Source organism: Rhinoderma darwinii, chromosome 12 (genome assembly GCF_050947455.1).
Source record: "Rhinoderma darwinii isolate aRhiDar2 chromosome 12, aRhiDar2.hap1, whole genome shotgun sequence".
NCBI lineage: Eukaryota > Metazoa > Chordata > Amphibia > Anura > Rhinodermatidae > Rhinoderma > Rhinoderma darwinii.
Window position 1 is genome coordinate 52,443,110 of NC_134698.1, and position 24,628 is coordinate 52,467,737.

The following is a 24,628-nucleotide window of genomic DNA, read 5'->3' on the forward strand; positions in this document are numbered from 1 at the left end:
TGTTTGCTATGAGCAACACAATTTTTGTTAGAACAACTTTTATACATCGGGGCCGAGGAGTATAACTGTAATTAAAGAGGACCTGTCACATATGTTTTGGTGCTAGATTTTAGGTCAGAACGACAGGATCACTAAATGGTAATATTCTACAGTATTGATGTGTATTTTATAACATATATTTATTATCTCTGTAGTGATGGCTACGTCTGGGGCCAAAGTAATGTGTAGTTGGTGCTTGTGGCCATTGGTATGTGTCACGTGACTAGCTTTAGCCAATCACTTAAACACATGCAGAGAAACAATGGCTGCCCTTTCTCTCCAGTTTCTGAGTAGTTTTGAACCTTGTTTTTTATGTTGCACTTTTCAGTGGAGAGATGTCAGTGGCAGCAGTTAGCTCTCCTTCTCAACCAAGTAAACTCCACGTCTAAAAGGAAACACTCCTCTCCTCGTATTCCTCCTCTGATGTTGCCATGAAAATAGAGCAGAGCGTCTTGTGAGGAGATTCTGGCTGTAAACCTCTTCATCTGAAGTGCGGTGATGAGTAAATCTATGGGGCCCATATAGTACCAGGCTACTTGGGGTCGCTTTGGGCGGTACAGTCTATAACCACCTAATGCCACCGTTGGGTCTAGTATCCCTTTTAAAGTTCAGGTCTAGTAACCCTTTATTCACTTCAGCAAAAAATTTCACCTCGGGTTCTTCATGTAACTTTACCCTTTTTGTGTTTATTTTCAGAAATTGTCGATGGTAACGCAAAAATGACCCTAGGAATGATTTGGACAATTATCCTCCGTTTTGCTATTCAAGACATTTCTGTTGAAGGTAATTTACATCTTCCCCAAAACATCTTATGTCGCGGACTTCAGCCTGGCAGGGGCTTACCTGTAAGGGGTAGAGATTGAAGTCCCTTTCGGCCCTGGTGGCTGGGCCCCTTTTATGTAATAGTCAGTTCATACATATTGGTATAATTTAAGAGCTTTGTACCTGACTTTACAAACCAAATTTGATGGCGATATTTATGACCGGCTTAATACTCGAAGATTGTTCATGTGCTCAGTAGTGTAGGACTATGTGAAGGACCCTATTTATTAAGTTATCCTCACAACCTACTTACCTTTATAGAAACCTCTGCCAAAGAAGGGCTACTACTGTGGTGTCAGAGGAAGACCGCACCCTATAAGAATGTGAATATCCAAAACTTCCACATCAGGTGAGTGGCATGCACAAGGAACTTTTTGGATTTCAACTTCCAAATTTTTTATAATTTTCCTATAAAATAACTTTCGTATTGCACATTGAATAAAACCGTGTTACTGCTCCATTATAGTGCGGTCTGCGTATTTCATTATTTTGTCACCTATAACTGAGTGACCCGTATCTATCTGTCTCCTTGCAGCTGGAAGGATGGTCTTGGCTTCTGCGCTCTCATTCATAGGCATCGCCCGGAGCTTATCGATTACGGCAAGTTACGGAAGGTAGTCAGAGTTTTATTATTCTAAAATCATACCACATAGTTTACAACTTTTAAGATCTTTTTAAAGGCTGACATCTAAGTAGAACTACAGAGTTCCTTCTGTCTTAAATCGGATCTGTCACCTCTCCTGACGTGTCTGTTTTAGTAAATAATTGTATTCCCCAAGAAATAACAATTATGTTCTGCATCTTTTCTTAACCCTGTGTACCGTTCCTCTGTTACTCCTCCTAGACATTTACGAAGAAATTGAGAACTGGATGCTACTAGTTTGGAGTGTGATAAGGGGACACACCCAGTTGTCAATGTATTCATCCGTTTCTAAGAGGAATAACTGAGAAACGGCACCAGAGTTCTAAGAAAATATTTTCCAAAATTGGTATTTTATAGGGAATACAAGTGTTTACTTAAACAGACGTGAGGAGAGGTGACAGGTCCTCTTTAAGTAATAGTGAGACGTAAGGTAACCATTGATTCATTGCTCTCTTCTCTATGCCCTGTGCCTGCGCCAAAATATCATCTTTAACACAGTTCAGGCTTTAGTTAATTTTCATACTTCACACTAAATTCAATAATATGTTAACAAATCTATGACCGTAGGCATAATAATTACACATCTGGAGAGTTTTATCAATATTATCGTAAGATGCATTTTTTTACGTGATGGCGAAAATTTTGGCCATCTCACTGCGCATGTTAGATACCGTTCTATTCCTTATACCACCTATTACATCAATATTTTGGTGAACATTTTACAACAAAACCGGACTAAAAAAAAGAACATTAAACTTTGTAAAAAAAATAAAAATAATAATTCTATCCAGTAATTATTTGATAACCGTAATTACCCCTCCCCCCTGGAAAATAATGTAAAAAAATAAAATAGCCCAAAAGATCTGCATGTCCGTGTAAGCAAATAGTTCTGTATAAGGGTGTGTTCACATAATGTCTTTCCGTTGAGGGGTTCCGTCTGGGCTTTCCTTCAGGGAAACCCCTCAACGGAGAGGCAAACGGAAACCATAGGTTCCGTTTGCATCACCATTGATCTGAATGGTGACGGATACTTTGCTAATGGTTTCCGTTTGTCACCTTTGTGAAAGGGTTTCGTTTTTTTGGATTGAATCAATAGCGCAGTCGACCTTACATGTTAACTTTATTATGCGGGTCAGTACAATTACGGCGATACCGAATTTATATTATTTTTTTTATATTTTACTACTTAAAAAAAAAAAAGGGGGACATAATCATGCGATCAAATGTCTTTTTCTGTGCTCTCCTATTAAGCCCTCTGACAGGGTTTATTAATCATCCACAGTAGGCAGACCTGGAGTCTGCTAGCATGGCAAACGCTCTGCACCCTCCAATTTCAATTTGGGAGGGGTGGTCGATTGGGGGGGGGGGGCAGAGCTCAGATGCCTTAGTTGCTGATGGTTGAACAGCTGGGATCGGAGTTATCTCCAATCCCGGCCATTGCAGGCAGATGTCAGCTGTATAAAACTGCCGACACCCGCCACATATTGTGCGGGATCGGCTTCTGAGTCCGCGCCATATTGTTATAACACATCCACTGTACATGTACTTCAGTTGACATTAAGGCATTAAATTTATAAATAAATGATGTACTTTTATACAATATTGAATGTTTTTTGAGTCCTGTTTTGTAGTTGGTGGTTCGGATAAGTTCTTGTGACTCTTAATGATGATGTTATTCTGCTAGTCTGAAGTATTATAGGCTTACTATAATGGGTACAGAAAGTGCTGAAAACACATTAATTGGTGCATTTTGCTTAGTAAATCAACAACATGTAGTGTATTTGTACATGAGCTCTGGTGGATTGTGGAAAATAATTTGCAGAAAACCTTCAGTGAAAGTTCTTTCTATTGTATTTTTAGGATGATCCCTACACAAACCTGAACACTGCATTTGATGTTGCAGAGAGGTTCCTAGACATTCCTAAGATGTTGGATGCTGAAGGTAATTCACTCTCTATTTTTATAAAATATAATGAATTACAAGAATCATTATTTTTGTGCGGGCAAACAAAAAGAGTATCTAATTATTTTCTTTCTTTGCACCTTCTGCCTTCTCAACAAACGGAGTATAAGGCACCATTTCCTACTGAAGGAAATGATTCTGGGGTCCCCCCCCCCTCCATCTATGCAGAACATGTGCACTTTTTAATTTCATTGCTACCTTTGTTGCTGTCATTGTACACACAGGGCATATATTCAGGATGTCTAATAGTTCTTGAGCATTTATTGACAAATAAACTAAGTCCTAGTGTCTAGTGATTTACTCCAAAGTCCACTCCAAATAGGGTTACTTTTCGGGCTTTTGAGACCCATTGTTGTCACAGGTTTGAATAATATGTACAAAATAAAAGTAGTGATCACTTTCTGCATTGATTACTACTAAAATTTGGTCTGATTGTTGTCAAAGTCACAATTCTAGATAATTACAATCAGAATTAACTAATAGCACATAAACAGTTTGGCCCCATGCACACAACCATTACTTTGGTCCGCAATAACGAACCAAAATTGCGGATCAAAATACGGTGCCATTCATTTCTATAGCCCACAGACACCGTTCCGTATATTTATGGGAAGGTGTCCAGGCCGTAGAAATCGCCCCCAAAAAATAGGACATCCTATTTTTTTTTATTTTATGGACCGTGCTCCCATACTTTATAATGGGAGCACTGCCCACAAACGCGGGTGACTGTTGCTGGCCGTACCCGTAATCATCGGCTGTGATTACAGGAACGGCCTTATACTCTTCATGTCTTTTATTGAACACATTGAGTAAACCTCTACAGTGCAGGCAGAAAAAGTAAGTGAACCCTTGAATTAAATAACTTGTAGATACCCCTTTAGCAGCGATCACTTCCACCAAATGTTTTTATATCAAGGTGGCATAGGTTTAAATTATCTGATGAGGTAGAGGGTTCTGCTGGATCTTGTATTGCACATTAAATAGTCCTGATCTCATTTCTTTAGTATTTTTTAGCAGTGTATTCATTTGTAAGGCCTCATGCACACTTCCGTCGGCCGTTGTACGGCTGCTAATGACGGATCCGTGAAACACGGACTTAACTGGGATGGCTTCCATGTGCAGTCAGTTGTTTCACGGACCAAATCAATGAAAAGGCCGAAAGTGTTACGTCAAAAACGGACAGGAGTAGGACCTGTCCTATTTTTGACGGAACGGCCGCACTGTTCCATTAAAACAACGGAAGTGTTCATGGCCCCATTGAAATGAATGTGTCGGGGTGCTATCTATGAAAAAAACGCATAGCACCCTGTCGAAAAAAACTGAAGTGGGCATGAGGCCTAACAATAGTAAAAAAATAAACAAGAAATGTAATGCTATGACATGGGTTTAATATCCTTTACATTCCAAAAGTGTTGACGTCTAATTAAAGCTTGTAATTGAAGTTTGCACACAGCGTGATTCAATAGATTATCTGTCCCCTGGATCTTTATCGTGATTCATGGCAGCAGGAGGCTCAGGATGAACACACGTGTTTTTCATGAGATTAACAGAATGTCTTTACCAATTTAAAATATGAATTTTTGTGCTTTTTATAAACTTCTAATTCTTTCATTTAAAGCCATTCAGTGCAGGAAGTCTGTAGTCGCTGCATCCCTTCTGGACGGTGCGAACACCTGATTCTGCATTTTACACACTGTCCCATAGGACGTGTGATACATTTTTTTTTTTAATGTGCCTTTCATCTTTTCTTTAACTTGTATACCTGGACCTAGTGAATACAAATGTTTATACTTCATAAAAGTGACTTTCCCCCTAAAATCCCCAAATACTTGAAAGTCTCGGAGATATCCTCTTGTTTCACGCCTTTTAATATACTTTTAAATGGGTTGTCCTCTGTGTACAATCCCTTTTTGTTAGAAGGGTCAACTGGAAGGTGGTCACAGGTTGTCTTGCTTCTGAGGTCATTGGCAATCGGCTGTAACCTGCATGGATCACATCAGCCACTGTTCAGTTTCGCTGCAGTGGCACTAATGAAAAGCATTAAGTGGTACCTGTTGAAATGAATGAGCTGTCTATGCAACACACGGACACACTGAATCCTTCAGAGACTGCTAATTGATAGAGATCCCGACCCAATGCCTTAATATATTTTTAAAATGGCTTTTCTAAATCAAACAATGCATTTAAATATATGCAAATGACTGCTGGGTGACCAATACTAATGGCTTGCATCACTGTCTAACGTGGTCTCATCCAGCTTTACACAGATACTGAATGGTATTTAAACTTGTATTGTTATGGAAAGTATCTCCATCTACCTATAATGACAACATTACATGTCAATGGGCTGGGATGCCATGACTTTGCTCATGTTTTTTCCTCCCAGTTTTCCACTCGCCTATAGATCTGAATTGTTCAGATCTTTTACACTGACTTTTTTTTTTTTAGTGTCTCTAAATGAGAGTTCATCATCCAAAAAATGACAACAAAAACAGTGTGTGAGCCCAAGCTTATGGAATGCCTCCGCCTACAAATGTTAATGCCAATTAGGGATAACGACCTGTAAAGGCTTAATATAAAGGACTGTACACAAGAGGACAACAGATGGGCTTTTATTTCTATTTTAATCAACAAAAGGGGTACAAGTTATACTTGTGTGCCCCAAAAGTTTTCAGCAGATACTATTTAGGCCTGATTCACACTGCGTTTTAACCCTTACGTCGGAGGTATACGTTGGGAAGAGTTCAGACAGAAGGTAGCGATGTATCCCACTATATAGGCACACAGTGGGATATGTCGCCCATACTCCCCGGGCACAGCACTGCTTGAACTGCTATGCTTGGGGGAACCCCTGACGTCACTGCCCATGTATGGACATTAATGTCAGGGGCTTTCAACTGCGGAGTATCCAGCCAGAGCATCGCAAGCGCTCTAGCCAGGGACTCCTGTCTTGGGAAAGCCCATGACATCACTTTCCATATATGGACAATGACATCAGGAGCTTTGGGGACGCTTTGGCCAAAATTCCACTTTTGGGGGAATCCAGGATGTCACTGTCCAGTGATGTCAGGCATGACTCCAGACCCGTCGTCCCTGACCAGAGCACTACCGATGCTCTGGCCAGGGACTCTGTAGTCGAAAGCCCTTGACATCACTGGCCATATATGGTCAGTGACGTCAGGGGCGCCCCAGACCTGGAATCCTGAGCTTTCCTGAAGTGCACTATAAATGTAGGGCATGAACATGAGGTGAATCAGGCCTTCGCCATCGCACTCCTATCCTTCTCATAGAAAAGCTTTTCCAACTGCTGCATCAGATGTCTATGGTGTAATGTTTTATTGTGTTCTATATGAAATAATGGTTTGGAAAAATTAAGTGCCTGTTCTGTGTGAGCTGTTCCATTCACAGTCACTGTTTACATCTGCTCTGTCATAAATGTCATTGTTTTACATTTGTTTCCATCTCATTTACTGAATCAACATGCTTTAAACCTTTTCTTGACAGACATTGTTGGGACTGCTCGCCCAGATGAGAAGGCCATCATGACCTACGTTTCTAGCTTCTATCACGCCTTTTCAGGAGCCCAGAAGGTATCCAGGGTTCCAGTATCTCTCCAGTCAGCACATTGTTCCTGTCACTAATGTGCAAATCTTTTTTCCTTTCTCTGTTTTAGCACCGGGATATCCTTCCTTTTTGTTTCAGGATAGTAACTTAGCACAAATATTGCTTTCTTTCAGTACGCTTTAGTTCTCATCATCTATTTGTAATTAAACACAAAGGCCCATATTTAATAAGCAGTTTACCCCAATTTTTGTCATAAACTGCACTAAAGAAAAGTTGCACGCAGGATGTGCGACAAATTTGCAATTTTTCTGATCACTCGTCAAATTTTAAGTGGGTGTGGCCTCCTAGGAGACTTCGTTTAAGTCAGATTTATTAAGTAAAGGTGGTTTTACACCTACAGATTTCTTCCGGTAAACGAACGTCGACCGGTTATCATTTAGCTCCATTGACATGGGGCAGTTATTGTACTGTATGGGGAAGAACAAGATCGTTCGTCCCCATATAATTTGCGTAATTGTCGGCATCACATCCTCTATTTAGACGGGAAGATCTGCTGCCGACAATGATGATTTTTACCGCGTAAAGATGCTAAAATATTCGCCAACACTTCAGTTTAGCGAATGACAAGCAGGGTCGGCTTTAGATATGGGCCACGTATTCAGTGACACAGGGCATATTCGACATCCCTGCTCACGAGAGCGCTGACAGGAATGTTAGTATTATTTCTATAGCAGTGTTATTTAGATGTTGTATAGCACTGATCTTAGATTGCTTTATGTATGCGGCTGTTATGGTCATTGTATGTTGGTATTATTTGAGCACTGTGTAGTAACATTTACTTGGGCATTGCGTGGCACTGCTACTTTAGCACTATACGGTTTATTATATTTGCAATGTAGGGATGTGTTCGCATCGTATAGAGTTGTTGTTTAAATAACTTATTGGAGGTGTTATTTGGCCTTTGTGCGGCTATGTTGTTTGGGAACCATCCTGTATGATGCTGATAATTAGACACTATATAGTAAAGCCATTTGTACTCTGTATGACCGTACATTTGGGGGAGGGGGGGCATCAACAGAAGGTGATCCAATGTACGTCTGGCCCTGATGACCAGCCAAAATGTATCCCGAATAATTGAAGAAAATAGGATATTAAAGGGGTTGTCAGATATTCTATAAAAATCTAGAAGTGATCTAGGCTATTGCAGCTGAGGTATAGATCAGGAAAGCTTTCTGTGCTTCACAAATAACTTTCTCAGTCTTTATTCTACTTTTATGTTCTTGCTTAGCCTGGTCCTGAAAGTTGGGCAGCTTGTGTTAATGTCACCGATCCGCTTCTACCATACATCCTATCAGCACTCTGTCTGCGTTGTTGGATTTCTTCCTGTTATTGGACACAGAATACAGATTGAAGTGGAGGTTTGCATTGGTGGAGCTTCACAAGATTATACAGAAAATCACTTCTATACGCCATGTACAGCATAATAAAATCTTAGAAATGGCTACAAAGAGTTCTACAAGGCTCTGTTCACATCTCCGTCATATAGATACCAATGGCGCCCGGCGGTGGTTTTGGCGTGAAAAACAGCACTGCAAGATGCAGTTGTGAACAGAGCCTTACATAGCTCCCATGCAGCCTCTCACCCTTCTCCATAGAACCAATTGGACCGAAACCCTCTCCTCATGAAAAGAAATTTTTCTTAGAATAATAATAATCTACTGCAAATGCCATTGTTTGTTTGTTTGTTAGCACCATGGCCTGTTTAAACATTGGCCAATAGGTGGAGCTTTACTTTTGAAGCAAATATTTAGGTTAAAAGGTCTGGTCACTCTTGCCACTTCATGCATATCATACTACAGCTCCATAGAATCCGCCAATCGTAAACATTATGGCCCACTTTTATCAATGTATTTGCTTCTTTTTTTTTTACACCTTTTACTCCAAAATATTGTCTAATCTGCTGTGTGATATATTTATTCACCATTTGCATCAGAATTTCGAGCGATTTGTGCCGTGCATGGCAATTTGTAAAAGTGGAGTGAAAAGTGTGTTTGGGTTACTGCTTGACCAGGATTAGACACATTTATGAAAATGTGACTTTACAACAAAAAAAAAAAAGAAAGGTGAAATAAGGGAAAAATTTTTGCATCTCTACGCCACACAGACTGGTAATGTTAGGGCAGGTTCACACTTGCGTTGCGGAGCAGAACAACAAAAATACTAGAAAGCGCCAGTTCTATTGTATGATGAACACCACCAACGCCCGACGAAACCTATTGACTTGGTTGGGTTTCCGTCATGGTGTCAGTAGTGTGAAAGTTAATGGCAGTGATGTGCGTTATGACAGATTTATCAAAGAAGAGAACATGCAATCATGCGTATCAACACATGTCCCTAAAGTAGTCTTTGAAATTGGCTAAAATGACATCACTTTTGATAAATCTGGGCCTGAATTCCAAGTGGTAACAGTGGTTGAGTCTACAGATGCAAATAATAATAATGTGGTTTTTTTATTAAGCTTTTCCTGACCTGCATTCTGCAATGTGCATTCATTGAAATATGGCTTAGAAGGATACATTAGTTTCTCACACCCTATACAGTTGACCAATCCCTCAGATGAGAAACATTGGCTTTTTGTGGACATTTTCAATAGTTCTGCAGTATACTTTCAGGGCACTAGGTGGCGATGCAGATAGATTGTCAGGGCACTAGGTGGCGATGCAGATAAGATTGCTATTCAATGTACTTTGTACTTTACTTTGGGCAGGAATCCCTGGAAGAGGAAGTGTTCAAGGATTAAAGTTGTGGGTTTTTTTCTCTCTCTAAAATATGACCCTAGTAAAGTATGGGTCGTGCTGGTTGTCTTGAAAGCTGCAGACTGTTATCAGACGCGTGTTTTATGTAACATTTGGATAAAGCAGTTTTTATTTCATTCCTATTCACGTTTCTGTTCCATAGAAATGAGCTTGTGAAACTTGTGCACAAATTCACAGCGAAAAATTTGGGAATCATGTATCAAGAGGGAAACAATGCGCTTTTGTCCACACCAAAACCTTCGTTTTCACTGTAGTCTCTGGTTGTTAATGGCAACCCATTTTTCTCAGACTTTTGTTTCATGAGGCCAAATGTGAACTGGCACGTTCTACATTTTAGCTTTAGTATGTACAAGTCTGTTCTGTAACTGAAGTACAGGTGTATTTAATATTGTCTGTACCCACTGGCCCAAAAATTCTACTTCTGTTTACCTAAAAATGTGCCAGGTGTATATTTAATTCTTCAAGAAATAGTACCAATAGTTCAAGTCCTATGTCTAGGGAATATAATCATCCAATGTCTAATCCCCTACTAATTCCTTTAAATGATGGATTACATTATTCTCCATTACACACGGCTTTAGCATCTTTTTAGTCCTGTTTAGTGTATTTTTTTGTGAACGGCCGCTGTGTGCTCTGTCCCTAAATGAAGGCGCCCTTCTGCTCCTGCCCCCCACATCCAACTTAAATGCAGACGCTCCTCCCTTGCACTATTTTGCACTCCCCCTCATTATGTTTTATTCACTTTTTTTTTAAATATATTCCACTTTTCAAAGCTACATAAAATTTTATACACCTTTTTATTTAAATTTTGTTTTATTCTCCGTTCAGATCTAAAAAAAAATCTGGATACCTTTTACCAGGGAGCAGTGCAATATGGGAGCTCAGAAGTCTGCTACATAGTTAAGCCGCCCAATCCACATAAGCTCGTTCGGCCAATATCGATCTCCCCGGCAATCCTGTACACATGCCCTTTTAATTTCAATGCGGGGAGGGAGGAAGTATCTACCAGACTATTCCAGCAGCGGCTTACCTGCAGAACAAAATACCGGGCATGTTTAAATTCAACGTTCCTGACCCTCATTGACTGTCGCGAGTTCGCCATACACATTCGATTGTTGGCAGACCCAACCAAAATTAGGATAGACCATCATTAATGTGTATGGGCAGCTTTAGCGCGGTCATGTCACATGACTGTCGACAGAGTGCAAATTACCTTCATAAAGATTCCAAGAAGGAATTGGCATCATATTTGCTTTCACTTTGTGTGTGAATGGAGAAAAAAATTAAACATAGATAAAAATCCGTACCAGATAAGTGAAGGAAAGTATTTACTGTAGATTTTAACTTTGAAATGCTCAAATGTGAGTTCTTCTTTAACTATTGCAATATGGGTGTGATACATAGAAAAACCCCAGGCATTGATAAGATAACTGCACATTACTGTTGCCTACATTACATCATACGTTTAAATAGCCATGACCTGCCTAAGTAGAGTCGTGTGCTATTGAACCCTCTTATTCTCCTTTTTTTCACCCCGCAACCCAAGAAAAACACGTGACAACCGAGGTTGGATGTGAAATGGCCACAGCAGCCATTTATTAATTTACATCAGTTAGAAAAAATGCAATTTAATCTGAACCATTAGGAAAAGTACGAGGAATTCAACCAAAGAATTCCTCCTATAATTCAAATGACCCAACATGGGTCAGTATCCATAATAACACCAATTAAAGTAGGGGAAGTCCTTGAAGCCGTTTTTGCCGTTTTTTTACCTTGCGTTGGCCATCTGCAAACCACCACCAACTATTTACCTCCAGCCGTAAACCAGCTCGGAGGCACCGCTCACATCTGCAGATGGTTCCAACCACCAGAAGACCACTTCAAAGGGATAACACCCTATGAAGTCTTCCAAATAACATACCTTTCTGGGGGACGCATACCCCCGATGCGACCCCCCCCCGCCAGTTCGTACTGACCAACCTCAAGGACTCCCCCCGCCAGCTGCTATGACACCTAGACCTGGTCCTAAAATGAAAAACAACAAATTACATGCAAAATATAACACAATTACTAACGTGGCCAAATCTGCCGAGACAAACAATACTCATACAAAACAAAAACACAATGGATCCAAGCAAAATTAAGGGCTGGAGGGTGGGAGCTTGGTGATTTTACAGTTCCTCTTTCCACTGCTTCCGGCTCAATGCCGAATACAGCGGGAAGAACCGTTCTCCCAACCCACTACTCCTCCCTTCCCCAACTCCTCCTTGCCCTCCCCTGCACTGACCCATACCTGACCCGCAATAGTTAACCCCTTCCCTCCTACAGCGGTCATGGAGGCTTCCCCTTAGGTCCTTTGGGCTGCAGTCCAGACTCTCCTTTCCCTTCAGAGTTCCCTGCACTGCATTGCCTGACATAATGTACTTTTAGTAATCTTTCTACCTGCGTATAGAAGCCTTAGACAAAGTAAACAGGGTTTGCGTATATTACATATAGCATACATAGTGTATAGGGAATATTTGTATGCCATTTATGTAAGTGTATTTGCCAAAATTGATTTGTAGGTATGTTCTTGACCTCGATACCCTACAAAGATCATATATAATAGGTCTTTTGAAGACCTAAGTATTTTACCTTCACTCCACTTCAAAGTTGACGTTTTTGGGAAAAGTGCCAAGGGGCTACCACTTTTTCTCATTGGACCCAACTAGTCATTCTGTCAGTTCACGTTCATGATATTGATTTATTACATTTATGTAGCATTGTGTAGTCCCCAAGCTTATATAGTATATTTCAGCACCCCTTTATACAACAAGGCACTGGACTGATGGGTGTTCCACATTCTTAACTCCGTTAAAAAAACAATTGCAAGCACAGGATGTTCACAGTAGCATGTAGAATGTCAGAGACTTTTTGATTTATTCTTATGACGACAGTGGGGATTTTGATTTCTGAAGTGAGTGTTTTTGATAGTAACAGTATATTAGGGACTTGCTCGACAACCCCTTCCCTCATTCGACCTTCTGACAGGGACCTCCCATGATCAGCGGTTTTCATCGGGGGATGCAGCTGGCAAAGTATTTCAGGGGAAATAAAGCATTACATGGCACCTATTGAAATCATTTGGCCATACATGTAATGCTTGAACAGGTCAGGGGAAAGAAGCAGACCCATAGGATGTACGGCACTTTTGCCTATTTGAAGGAGTATATGATGTGACTGTGTCTAGGGTCACACATTGCACATGATCTTCTATTAAATCAACATAAATAACACTACACTTCGGCCTAGTCTCTGATTTATTTATTTTTTCCTCAAGAAATGACTTATTTTGTAATGTCTATCTGGAAGGCATTGCAGCCTCTCAAGAGCCTGGGATCTTTGTAAAATGTTGTCACAATCTTTTACACTTACCTGCAAACGCCGATGCTGCTGCAGAATCATCTGTAGCCTCTGGTGCCGATGTGTCCTCGCTCGTCTGACACGATGCAGGACCTGTGAGTGACGTCACAGATCTGCACTGCCAGAAGCTGGGCGTTCTGAAGAGAAGTGGATGATACTTCTATACACAAAGCCCAGCTAGTAAAAGAAGTAAACACGCCCCGATGTACGCACATAATACACGCCCAGTTGTACTTTTACTTTTCAACACGCCCAGTTGTACTTTTGCAAGCCTCATTTGCATAAATACGAAAATGGTCATAACTTGGCCAAAAATGCTCGTTTTTTAAAAATAAAAACGTTACTGTAATCTACATTGCAGCGCCTATCTGCTGCAATAGCAGATAGGGGTTGCAAAATCTGGTGACAGAGCCTCTTTAAAGAGGATTTGTCACTAGTTTATTAATTCCCTATCTCATAACTAACCTAATAGGCGCTATGATGCTGACAACTACAGTGTAATTTTTTTTCAAAAATGTTTATTTGCAAAGTTATGTGCGTTTTTTTTTCTAAGTATGCTTATTTGGCTATACTTGCGAAATGGGAGGTGACGCTTTCTTTTCACTCTGGGCGGTGTAATGTTTTCTGTATGACGCTGTCCAATCAGCATACAGCTTCTCCCCCTTCCCTGCCCAGCAACACCGCATAATCATATAGTATACCGTTTCTATTCCCGACTGTGTTTTCAACTGGTCACATGTCCTAAAACCATGTCATATGAAAGATTAGAATCTCATCTTTCATATGCCACCATAACCACTGTTCTAGGTGGTCCACAGCCGGAGATATATCTATTTGAAGTGATACCCCCTTCCCTCCAGTCTCTCACACTGTGTGAAGCAGCTTCATGCTGATAGGACAGCGTCGGAGGCTGTGAGGAGGCGCCACCTCAGGAGAATCGCTTTTGTTCACACCCACATGTCTAGTATAGCCTCATTTGCATATTTAGAAAAAAGCTCATAACTTCTAAAATACTCTGTTTGCGACACAATATTCACTAGCATTTGACTGCGCCTATTAGAAAGATTAGAGAGCTAGGAGATTGGGCATTACTAAACCAGTGACAGAGCTTCTTTAATTCTCCTTGTATTGTGCATCGTGTTGTAGCCTGTATAATTGTCTTCATCCTATGTACATATATAACACCTCAATAGACAGAATTGTATGCAAAAGAATACATGCTGCTTAACCGACACCTGCAAAGGAGACTGTAAACCTAAATGAGCCTCCGTTCTATATAACGGAACTGCATAAACAAAGATTCCCTAAGGGCATGTTCACACGGCATATGTTCAGACTGAAAAATACGAGACTGGTTTATAGACAAGAGCCTCTGAATCCAGGCGTTTTCGGAGTTGATTTTTTGCAAGTGTTTTTTTAAGCATATTTTAAGGCGGATTTTCAAAGTGTTTTTTTGTTGTGTCAATGGAAAATCGTCTTGTGAAACATTTATAGAAGTGATATGAAGCATATTTTTACGAGGCGGTTTTTATTTCGGCATCGTAAAAATACGCCTCATATGAACTACATGTTTCACGTGGAAATCGATGGGAAGTTGTTTGCAGGAGTACTTCAAGTGTATTTCGGAAAAACATCTGAAAATAAGCTGTTTGAACGTTCCCTGAATCTGAAAAATTATTTATTGCTCATTCATTAAGACTCCTAGTTTATAGCCATGTTTACATCTGATCACTTTGGCTTGTATACATGATATGTTGCAGGGAACCAATTTTTGTGCCCTATTTCACACATTACTCTCAGTATAACATGCTTTAGTGTTGGCATAATGTGACTTTTTATTATTACTAGAGTGAAGGAGAAGAAAATCACCTAAAGGGTGGTGCATGACTTCTCTCTTTGGTGTTCTTTAAGTCATGCACCGCCCCCTCAGGCCCTGTACTAGGAATAATTGTATATCCATTTTTCCTGCAGTGTTCCTTTAAGACTTTCTTCACATCTGTGTCTGAGGCTTTGTAAGGAGACTTTGTCGCAAATTCCATAGTTTTTGCTGGAAAAAAATTGCCTGGCAAAACGACGGACACCATGACCGCAACAACAAAAAAACAAGCCTGCCTGATCCTTTGCACGACGGAAACCAACGGCACCCAACAGAAAGGGGTTGTCTGTAATGGATTTAGTTGAGTTGCGTTGGTTCCTTTCATGCGGCGGCTCCGTTGTTCTGCTCCTAGGACTGAGCAGAACGGAAAACCCGAACACAGATGTGAATGAAGCCTATGAAAAGTTAAAATGATCAAGCTAAAAATAGCAATTCTCCAATATAACCTTATCAGAAACATTTACCTTTTGCTACAGCAGTGTTCTTGACCTGCTGACCCATAAACAGAATACAGTCTGCTATAGTGTGTCAGTGGTCATTGATCTAATACAGCAGCCTGTATCCTCCGAATGGGTCTGCAGAACAATCCCTTCCACAGCCAAATCAGCATTTCTGATCACTTCATACTAGGGAGTATGCAGTTCCCAAATATAATCTTTAGATTGACTCCAAGCCTTTGCTTTAAGGGCCGGTTCACATCAGCGTTGGGCTTCCGTTCGACTGTTCCGTTCGACCTTTCCGTCGGAGGAGCCGGTGAACGGAAACCACAGCTTCCGTTTGCATTACCATTGATTTAAAATATTTCAATGGTAATGGGTCCATTGCAGTTGGTTTCCGTTTGATTCTGTTCCGTAAAGTTTCAGTTTTCTTAACGGAAACAATAGCGTAGTCGACTACGCTATTATTTCTGTGACAAAAACAAACTGCAACGGAAGCATTACCATTGAAATCAATGGAAATGCAAACAGAAACTATAGTTTCCGTTCATTTGCTCCTCTGACGGAATGGATGAACGGAAACCCCAAACGGGACCTGATGCTGATGTGATCGCAGCCTAAGATGGTTATAGCACACAGACAAAATTATTGCAAAGTGTTTCGTTTTGTGTTTTAGCAGGTTAAACAAATTTGTTAATAACTTTGTTATTTTGATGATGACCAGGTATCAGAATATTTTTTGGGCTGCATCCCCCCCTACCCCCAGAGAGCGCCCACCAGTGACCTATATTTATTTGACACAAATGTACTGTATATCCAGCTTGTAAGGAGCGTTCTTTTTTTTACCCCTATTTTACAGTATGACTTCAGTTCTTTTAGTCATTCTTGCAGTGCATGCTGTGAATCCTTTCCCATTTTTAACCCTGCTTTCCTCATTCCATGTGAATGTTCTTGCACTTTGCTCTTTGCTTCTCTTTATCCTTTCAAACCTCTTCTTTTCCTTTCCTGTACAGATATTATAGGGACGCTAAGGCCGGATATGAAAGCTTTATTGACCTATGTGTCATGTTATTACCATGCCTTCTCAGGTGCCCAGAAGGTGAGCTATAATACACAATAAAACCGACGTTGCACAAATTTACATCCCCAACAAAAGACCTTAAGTCTTGTATCCCTGAGCGAATGCAAAGGTGCTTTACACATCTCTATATAAATGGTGCATATGTGCCCCACTTCATTGTTCACATGCCATTTAAGTGTTAAGTGTGCCACCCACCAGTGCATCCACGTCACTATTCATCTGTATCACAATTGACTTATGTTACTTTCCATTTGCAAAGCCGTTACTAGTCCCAGCATTCCTCATTTATTACAACCACAACTTTGTCAATTTGACCAGTCTGGGTTCAAAAGCCCGTATAATATAAAAGTATTATCTAATCCTCTTCTATTCACGCAGCACTTCCATTTCAATGTCATTGGTCTGGTAAAGCAGACTAGGACTACATGCTCGCTCACGTTCAACATTGCTCATGGTATTCAAGGATTTATCCAGGCATACGTACATAAATAAAGCTTATACAACAGTGTGATGTTCTCGGGGGCTGTGGTCCCTAAAACAGTAACTGGAAAAAAACAACTAAATTAAAGGTTGTTTTTGAAAACTGACCATAAAGCATGTCATAAGGGTCACATTTAGGGCACTTTTTAAAAAGTTTCAATGTTTTGTGATATTCACAATTTTTTAATTAATTTTTTTTGCAACGTAAACTGACCTTTTTTTTTATGGCATTCGGCGTTCCGGTGTCTGGATAAATTCTGTGCAGACCTGTGCCACCACCCACCATCGGCATTAGAGCCATCTAATAATCTCTTGGTTAGTATCACATTGTTGAAGGACGGTCTGTGGTTTAAAAGAAGCGATTCCAGATCCCCACAAGCCATATCTGGTTGCCCATTCTCTTCCCCATTTGTCCCAGCAGTACTCGGAAATTAATGTCAATTACACAAACTCAAGTGTGCTCGGTTTCCATAAATCCTATTTCAGTGACTAGTAACCATGTAAGCACAGTCACTGCAGGCGGCCAATACTTTTAATAATTTGTGGATGGCGTGGATTGACATAAAAAAAATAATTATATATATATATTAAATAACTAAATAACAGCATGCAATGTCAATCAGCTGCTTCAAAGGCCAGCAAGATATTGTCGTGTATTAAGAGGCATTGACTCGTGGGACAGGGATATAATATTGCCACTTTACAAAGCATTAGTGAGGCCTCATCTAGATTATGCAGTTCAGTTCAGTTGGAAAAATACAAAGAAGAGCAACGAAGCTGATAAGGGGCATGCAGAATCTAAGTTATAAGGAAAGATTAAAAGAATCAAACCTATTTAGCCTTGAAAAAAGACGACTAAGGGGGAACATGATTACTTTATATAAATCTATTAATGGCACATACAAAAAATATGGTGAAATCCTGTTCCATGTAAACCCCCTCAAAAAACAGGGGGGCACTCCCTCCGTCTGGAGAAAAAAAGGTTCAACCTGCAGAGGTGACAAGCCTTCTTTATTGTGAGAACTGTGAATCTATGGAATAGTCTACCGCAGGAGCTGGTCACAGCAGGGACAGTAGATGGCTTTAAAAAAGGCTTAATTTCCTAGAACAAAAAAATATAAGCTCCTATGTGTAGAAATTTTTACCTTCCCTTTTCCCATCCCTTGGTTGAACATGATGGACGTGTGTCTTTTTTCAGCCGTACTGACTATGTAACATATACTGCTGGAGAACACTTGTATCCCTCTGATTTTGAAATGTATCATTTCAGATTTACCTCTAGGGATTTGTTATACTATATTTATTACTGCAAATTGATCTAGGTTACTACCAAGACTGTTGTGAACTGACTGGTCTTCATGATGACTATTCCAGATTTTCTGCTGCTTCCAATCAGCTATGCAATTCCTTATCTATGTTTCACTTCCTTTACAGATGAAACGTTCACCTCTTTACATAGAATATCATATAGTCACATAATGACGGTCCGTCTGTAATATAATCTGAATAATTCCCCTAAATGTGTTGCTTTATCCCTAGTTTACCTGCTGTATTATCTATTGGGAAATTTGATCATGTGATCATAAGATACACCAGCAAATGGTAATCAGTACCCTTATTTATTTGCTCTAAGCTAAAGGCTCTTTTACACGGGCCAATGATCAGGCAAACGAGCGTTCATATCCGATCTTTTCCCTGTTTATTGGCTGATCATATCGTTTATGCAGGACAAGCACATCTCCCTGTGTAAACAGTGAGATGCGCTGCCGACGTTATAGAAATGCATAGGAACAAGCGATTACTGTAGTAATGATCGCTCGTCCCCATACATGGCGCCGGGTAAAAGGAGAAAACGAGCGCCGATTAATGAGCTGTCTCATTGATTGGCGCTCTTTTTTTACAGCCAATATTGGCATGTGTAAGGCCTCATTCACACGATGGGGTCCGAGTGTCGGCCGGGAAAATCGGCCGTTTTTGGCCGATTTTTCCCGGCCGGTTTGCATCCGTTCCGGGCCGAGTTGCCGTTTTTACTGGCCGATTTGGACCCGATTTGCATCCGTTTTTTTCCCTGTCCGTTTTAAAATCGGATCAATTTCATTTAAATTTGTTGCCACACACAGCCCTTTGTAGATAATGCCACAGCCCCCCTGGTAGGTAATGCCACCCAGCCCCCTGTAGGGGATGCCACCCAGCCCCCTGTAGGGAATGCCACCCAGCCCCCTGTAGGGAATGCCACCCAGCCCCCTGCAGGTAATGCCACCCAGCCCCCTGTAGGTAATGCCACCCAGCCCCCTGTAGGTAATGCCACCCAGCCCCCTGTAGGTGATGCCACCCAGCCCCCTGTAGGCGATGCCACCCAGCCCCCTGTAGGCGATGCCACCCACCCTGCCCCCTGTAGGCGATGCCACCCACCCTGCCCCCTGTAGGCGATGCCACCCACCCTGCCCCCTGTAGGTGATGCCACCCACCCTGCCCCCTGTAGGTGATGCCACCCACCCTGCCCCCTGTAGGTGATGCCACCCACCCTGCCCCCTGTAGGTGATGCCACCCACCCTGCCCCCTGTAGGTGATGCCACCCACCCTGCCCCCTGTAGGTGATGCCACCCACCCTGCCCCCTGTAGGTGATGCCACCCACCCTGCCCCCTGTAGGTGATGCCACCCACCCTGCCCCCTGTAGGTGATGCCACCCACCCTGCCCCCTGTAGGTGATGCCACCCACCCTGCCCCCTGTAGGTGATGCCACCCACCCTGCCCCCTGTAGGTGATGCCACCCACCCTGCCCCCTGTAGGTGATGCCACCCACCCTCCTGTAGGTGATGCCACCCAGCCCCCTGTAGGTGATGCCACCCAGCCCCCTGTAGGTGATGCCACCCAGCCCCCTGTAGGTGATGCCACCCACCCCCCTGTAGGTGATGCCACCCACCCCCCTGTAGGTGATGCCACCCACCCCCCTGTAGGTGATGCCACCCACCCCCCTGTAGGTGATGCCACCCGCCACCTGTAGGTGATGCCACCCTGCCCCCTGTAGGTGATGCCACCCGCCCCCTGTAGGTGATGCCACCAAGTCCCCTGTAGGTGATGCCACCAAGTCCCCTGTAGGTGATGCCACCCTGCCCCCTGTAGGTGATGCCACCCTGCCCCCTGTAGGTGATGCCACCCTGCCCCCTGTAGGTGATGCCACCAAGTCCCCTGTAGGTGATGCCACCAAGTCCCCTGTAGGTGATGCCACCAAGTCCCCTGTAGGTGATGCCACCAAGTCCCCTGTAGGTTGCACCCATCCCCCCACGCCCCCCCTTCCAGGAGAAGTCACTGACTTCAATGTCCATATATGGACAGTGTAGTCACTGACTTCTCCTGAAGAGGAATTCCCTGCCACAGGTCGGGAATTCGCTTCAGAAGTGAGTGACGTCACTGTGTCCATATATGGACAGTGTAGTCACTCACTTCTCCTGTAGCGGAATCCCCGGCCATAGAGTCGGGGATTCCGCTGCAGAAGTACGTGACTTTGCTGTGTCCATATATGGACAGTGTAGTCACGCACTTCTCCTGTAGCGGCATCCCCGGCCATAGAGTCGGGGATTCCGCTGCAGAAGTGCGTGACTTCGCTGTGTCCATATATGGACAGTGTAGTCACGCACTTCTCCTGTAGCGGCATCCCCGGCCATAGAGTCGGGGATTCCGCTGCAGAAGTGAGTGACTTCGCTGTGTCCATATCTGGACAGTGTAGTCACGCACTTCTCCTGTAGCGGAATCCCCAATCCCCGGCCGGGGATTGGGGATTCCGACTCCTACAGCGAGCAATAAAAGAACCTCCTCCTCCTCCTCCTCACATGCACTCTGCACTCTGAGGAGGAGAGAGAGTGCGCGAGCGACGGTAGACCCGGCCATCACTCGGGACACATTCCGGTGATGGCCGGGTATTACCCGGCCCCATAGACTTCTATGGGGGCCGGGCACTAGGCCGAAAATAGAGCATGTCCTATTTTTTGACGGCCGGTTTTCCCGGCCGTCAAAAAATCGGACGTGTGAATAGCCCCATTAGGGGTCTATTATTCCTAATGCAGCCGGGTGCCGGCCGATTTATGTTTCGGGTCCAGGTAGACATCCATCAATAAGCTCGTCCCTATAGCTTCCACTAGAGTTGTGCCCCCAGCTTTCTCAGGCTGGGAGGGGGTATGTCTGACAGCTATATCCAGCGATGGGTGTTGCTTTAGTCTTTTTCATTGTTTTATTGCTGGGGACCTTTAGGCATTTCAGCACACAGTCCCTGCTGTTCTATCTATACACATAGTATAACATCTATACAGGTTTCTCAACTATTTCGTATGTAATACTTTTCCTTGAAGAGACACAACCAGTGCGATGTTGTATGAAATGTCAGCATTGGTCCTCTGATAGTTCAGTATGAACAAGTATACGTTGTTAGACTATTGTTATCTATCTGGATTCCTGATATCTTGGTTATACATCTCCGCATATGTGTGCTGTAAAGCTACCTGGGCATATCTGTCTGATAGACTATTGCCTGATGGAACTGAACTGGCATATACACTACTGTGGGCACCAGTGCCTATTTATATATCTGTTATCAGCGAATAGGCACAGTAGGGGCTTGTTGTCTGTCGGATTTCAGTTTTCATCATTTAATACACACGAGAAAAATTAAACCTAGATCCCCTTTTTTCCCTTAGAACAGTTTTGATATTTGATGTCCGATATTTCTTGATCAAAAATAGTCTGGGGTAGCACCAACAAATAATAATGTGCAGGGAATAAAGACACTTCTATAGATGGTGACCTTTATGGCCCCTGCTTACTACACAACATGGACCAACATTATGGTGATATTCTACAGATGGTAAGAAGTAATATTTATTCGTAACTATCGTTCCAAAATAATTGTAGCATTCACTGTAGAGAGAGAGGGATTCATAATGTAAAATACATCAACCCAGCACCTGACCGTTCAGTAATTCCAGCGCATTACTGCCTGGCACTGCGTAATCTTACAAAATTGGACGTAGAAGGAGATCATTTACACAATTTCTTTTGGTATCTCTCACTAATTTTTCTTTCTGGAGGAATAGTTTTCTATTGTTCTCTTGAGGCCAGGATCACGCACACATTTTTGTGCAGCTTTTGTGGCAATTTTTGGCTCCGTTTTTTTAAGCCAAACAAAAAAAACAAAACCTCTTACCCTTCATTTCTTTTGGATCCACTTATGGCTTTTACCTCAAACTGCATCAAGACTAGATGTGCGATCCTGGCCTTATGATCCTCTTTTGTCTGTCCAAAAATCCAGATATTATACAAATTAAAGGGATATTTTTCTGTAAATTTAAGACCTAACCCAAGATGAAACCATAATGTGAAGACTCTATATACATATAACTGTTTATAAAGGCCATCAGTAGATTATGACAATGAATGTGAAGATGTCCAAATATTTGCCGGTAATTTAGACATTTGCCATGCATTTTCCTTTCTACTCGTAGCATGATGAGCTGTCATTAGTCTTCTCCTTTTTTTTTTTTTTTTCAAGTTCATGACTTTTTGCAGAACAGAGTCCTAACCATAATGGGACATCGTTCTCTTAGTGAGGCACATATAGTTTTTCAGATCATGCATTCTTCTCGTCCACAAATAATTATGCTCTTCATATTTTGAAGTGCTTTGTAAAGGTGCTTTGCATTTACTAAGTTTATAAGGTTGGATGTTCACTTATTTTTTTTTTTTTAAATCAAACTATTTTCATAAGCATTATTTTTGGATGTGGGATGGAAACGCAGGAACCTACATATTTTGATCATATGGATGAGACCAATGCAAACAAGTACTCCCTCTGCAGCCATGCTACATGAGATGTACCACACTGAGCACTATCTGTTCCAAATTTGTAACCAGTATTATTAGAATTTTTTTAACTCCTATTTATGATCCGTAAGGAACTAAAAGTCCAATATTGCATTATAGCGCTATCACTCGGCTCTAACACCCATAGAGTTGTAAGGGTCGGCAGCTAGCATGCCAACCGCTGCTCCATACTGACCTCTCCTGACCATAGCTGTAATGTTTGGGGGATTCTATCAATCGTCAGGAGTCCCAGCAGTCAGACCTTTCACTGATCTAACATTTATTGCCTATCCAGGTGATAAATGTTAAACACTCGAATATCCCTTTAAAAGGAAAATCTTATGACCTTTATGATCGATCCTGAGAATCCATCTACGTTCATGATTATTATTTTTTTCCCAGTGGTACATAGTGTAATGGCTGTTGCTGTCAGCTCCGTGCCATTTCAGCCGAACTTCAGTCATTTGGTTACTGCAGTCTTGTGAATGAGGTTGTCTGGCAGCATGTCCCATTCCCATCTCCGAGTAATCCACACTGCCCAGCACGATGCAGAATTCGCAAAGAGCCGAGAGGTAGAAAAGGCACCAGAAGGCTTGATACCCAAACCATACGTTTCTTAATCCTTTACTGCCATATTATTTAGATTTTTATATAAATATATTTAGGTACAGAAGTTTTTGAAGTAGATATTGCCCGATCATCCTGCATGTATCGTTGTTACAAATGTATTTGTCAAATTCATTTTCATACATGCATTTTCTCATACTGCTTACAGGCTCTTGATCAACCCTGTCTCTTCTAAGTGTTGAAGGTATAGGTCCCACCAGACTTGTGTATACTAATTCTTGTCTTTCTTCACATATAAAATGTTTGAAATTAATCCAAACTAATGTGTGTGGTTTGCAGTCAGTGCTCGGTGAGAATACTTATACTGTGAATATTGACGATATTAAGAAGTTACAACCTTACTATAAAACACTTCAAGCATGCTTTGCCAATTTCCCATCCGTATCCCAGTTTAATTTCAGTTGTTGGGTTTGTCACTCTTATCCTTTGTAAGTATGGTATGAGCCAGGTATCTAGTATCTTACACATATTTACAAGTTTAAAGGGGTGTTGGTAAAATTTATCACCACTCTAGGTCGTTTAATCGAAAGATCGATTTTCATTCTGCCATCGGCGGAGAGTCCGGAAACCCCGATACACTTAAGATCGTTGGTTAATCATAGTGGTTGGATAAATGTTTTATGTGTATTATATCAATTTAGGACCGTTTTTTTAAATGGCAAGTCTACCATTGTCACAGGTACACCCTGGCCTGTAAAGTCTCCCTGTAGTTTGTATATGCACTATGCCTGATTTTAATTCTATACCAAGCGATAGAAAATAAGTTAGAGAGTTAATAGAGAACTACATGCTTAAACATGCGCCGATAATTGCAGAGCAGAAGGGGAGTTGCTTAATGGCATGTATTTGTTTTCATTACTTATTTTTTGGGTAAAATTTACCTTAGATTCACTGAAAAATTGATAATAAATGTCGTTCTAATATTATAGAATATAGTTCACCGCCTGAAAGAACGATTAAAATGTAAAGTTTATTAATAGTATTTATAAAAATTGTGGCTCAACCAGCCACTGATACCAGACCA

General features: G+C 41.7%; 1 protein-coding gene across 5 annotated transcripts in view; it reads left to right on the forward strand.

Moving 5' to 3' along the window:
• Positions 1-24,628, forward strand: part of ACTN1 (actinin alpha 1) — a 99,328-nt gene that overhangs the window by 47,306 nt on the left and 27,394 nt on the right. For 4 of the 5 annotated variants that reach the window (XM_075843854.1, XM_075843852.1, XM_075843850.1 and 1 more), the window contains exons 4-8: positions 736-822; positions 1,123-1,210; positions 1,397-1,475; positions 3,365-3,446; positions 6,972-7,057. In XM_075843854.1, the coding sequence (XP_075699969.1) occupies positions 736-822; positions 1,123-1,210; positions 1,397-1,475; positions 3,365-3,446; positions 6,972-7,057 (422 nt within the window). Of the gene's footprint in view, positions 1-735; positions 823-1,122; positions 1,211-1,396; positions 1,476-3,364; positions 3,447-6,971; positions 7,058-16,575; positions 16,662-24,628 lie in introns of all 5 variants that reach the window. The other variant, XM_075843851.1, reaches the window with a different exon arrangement.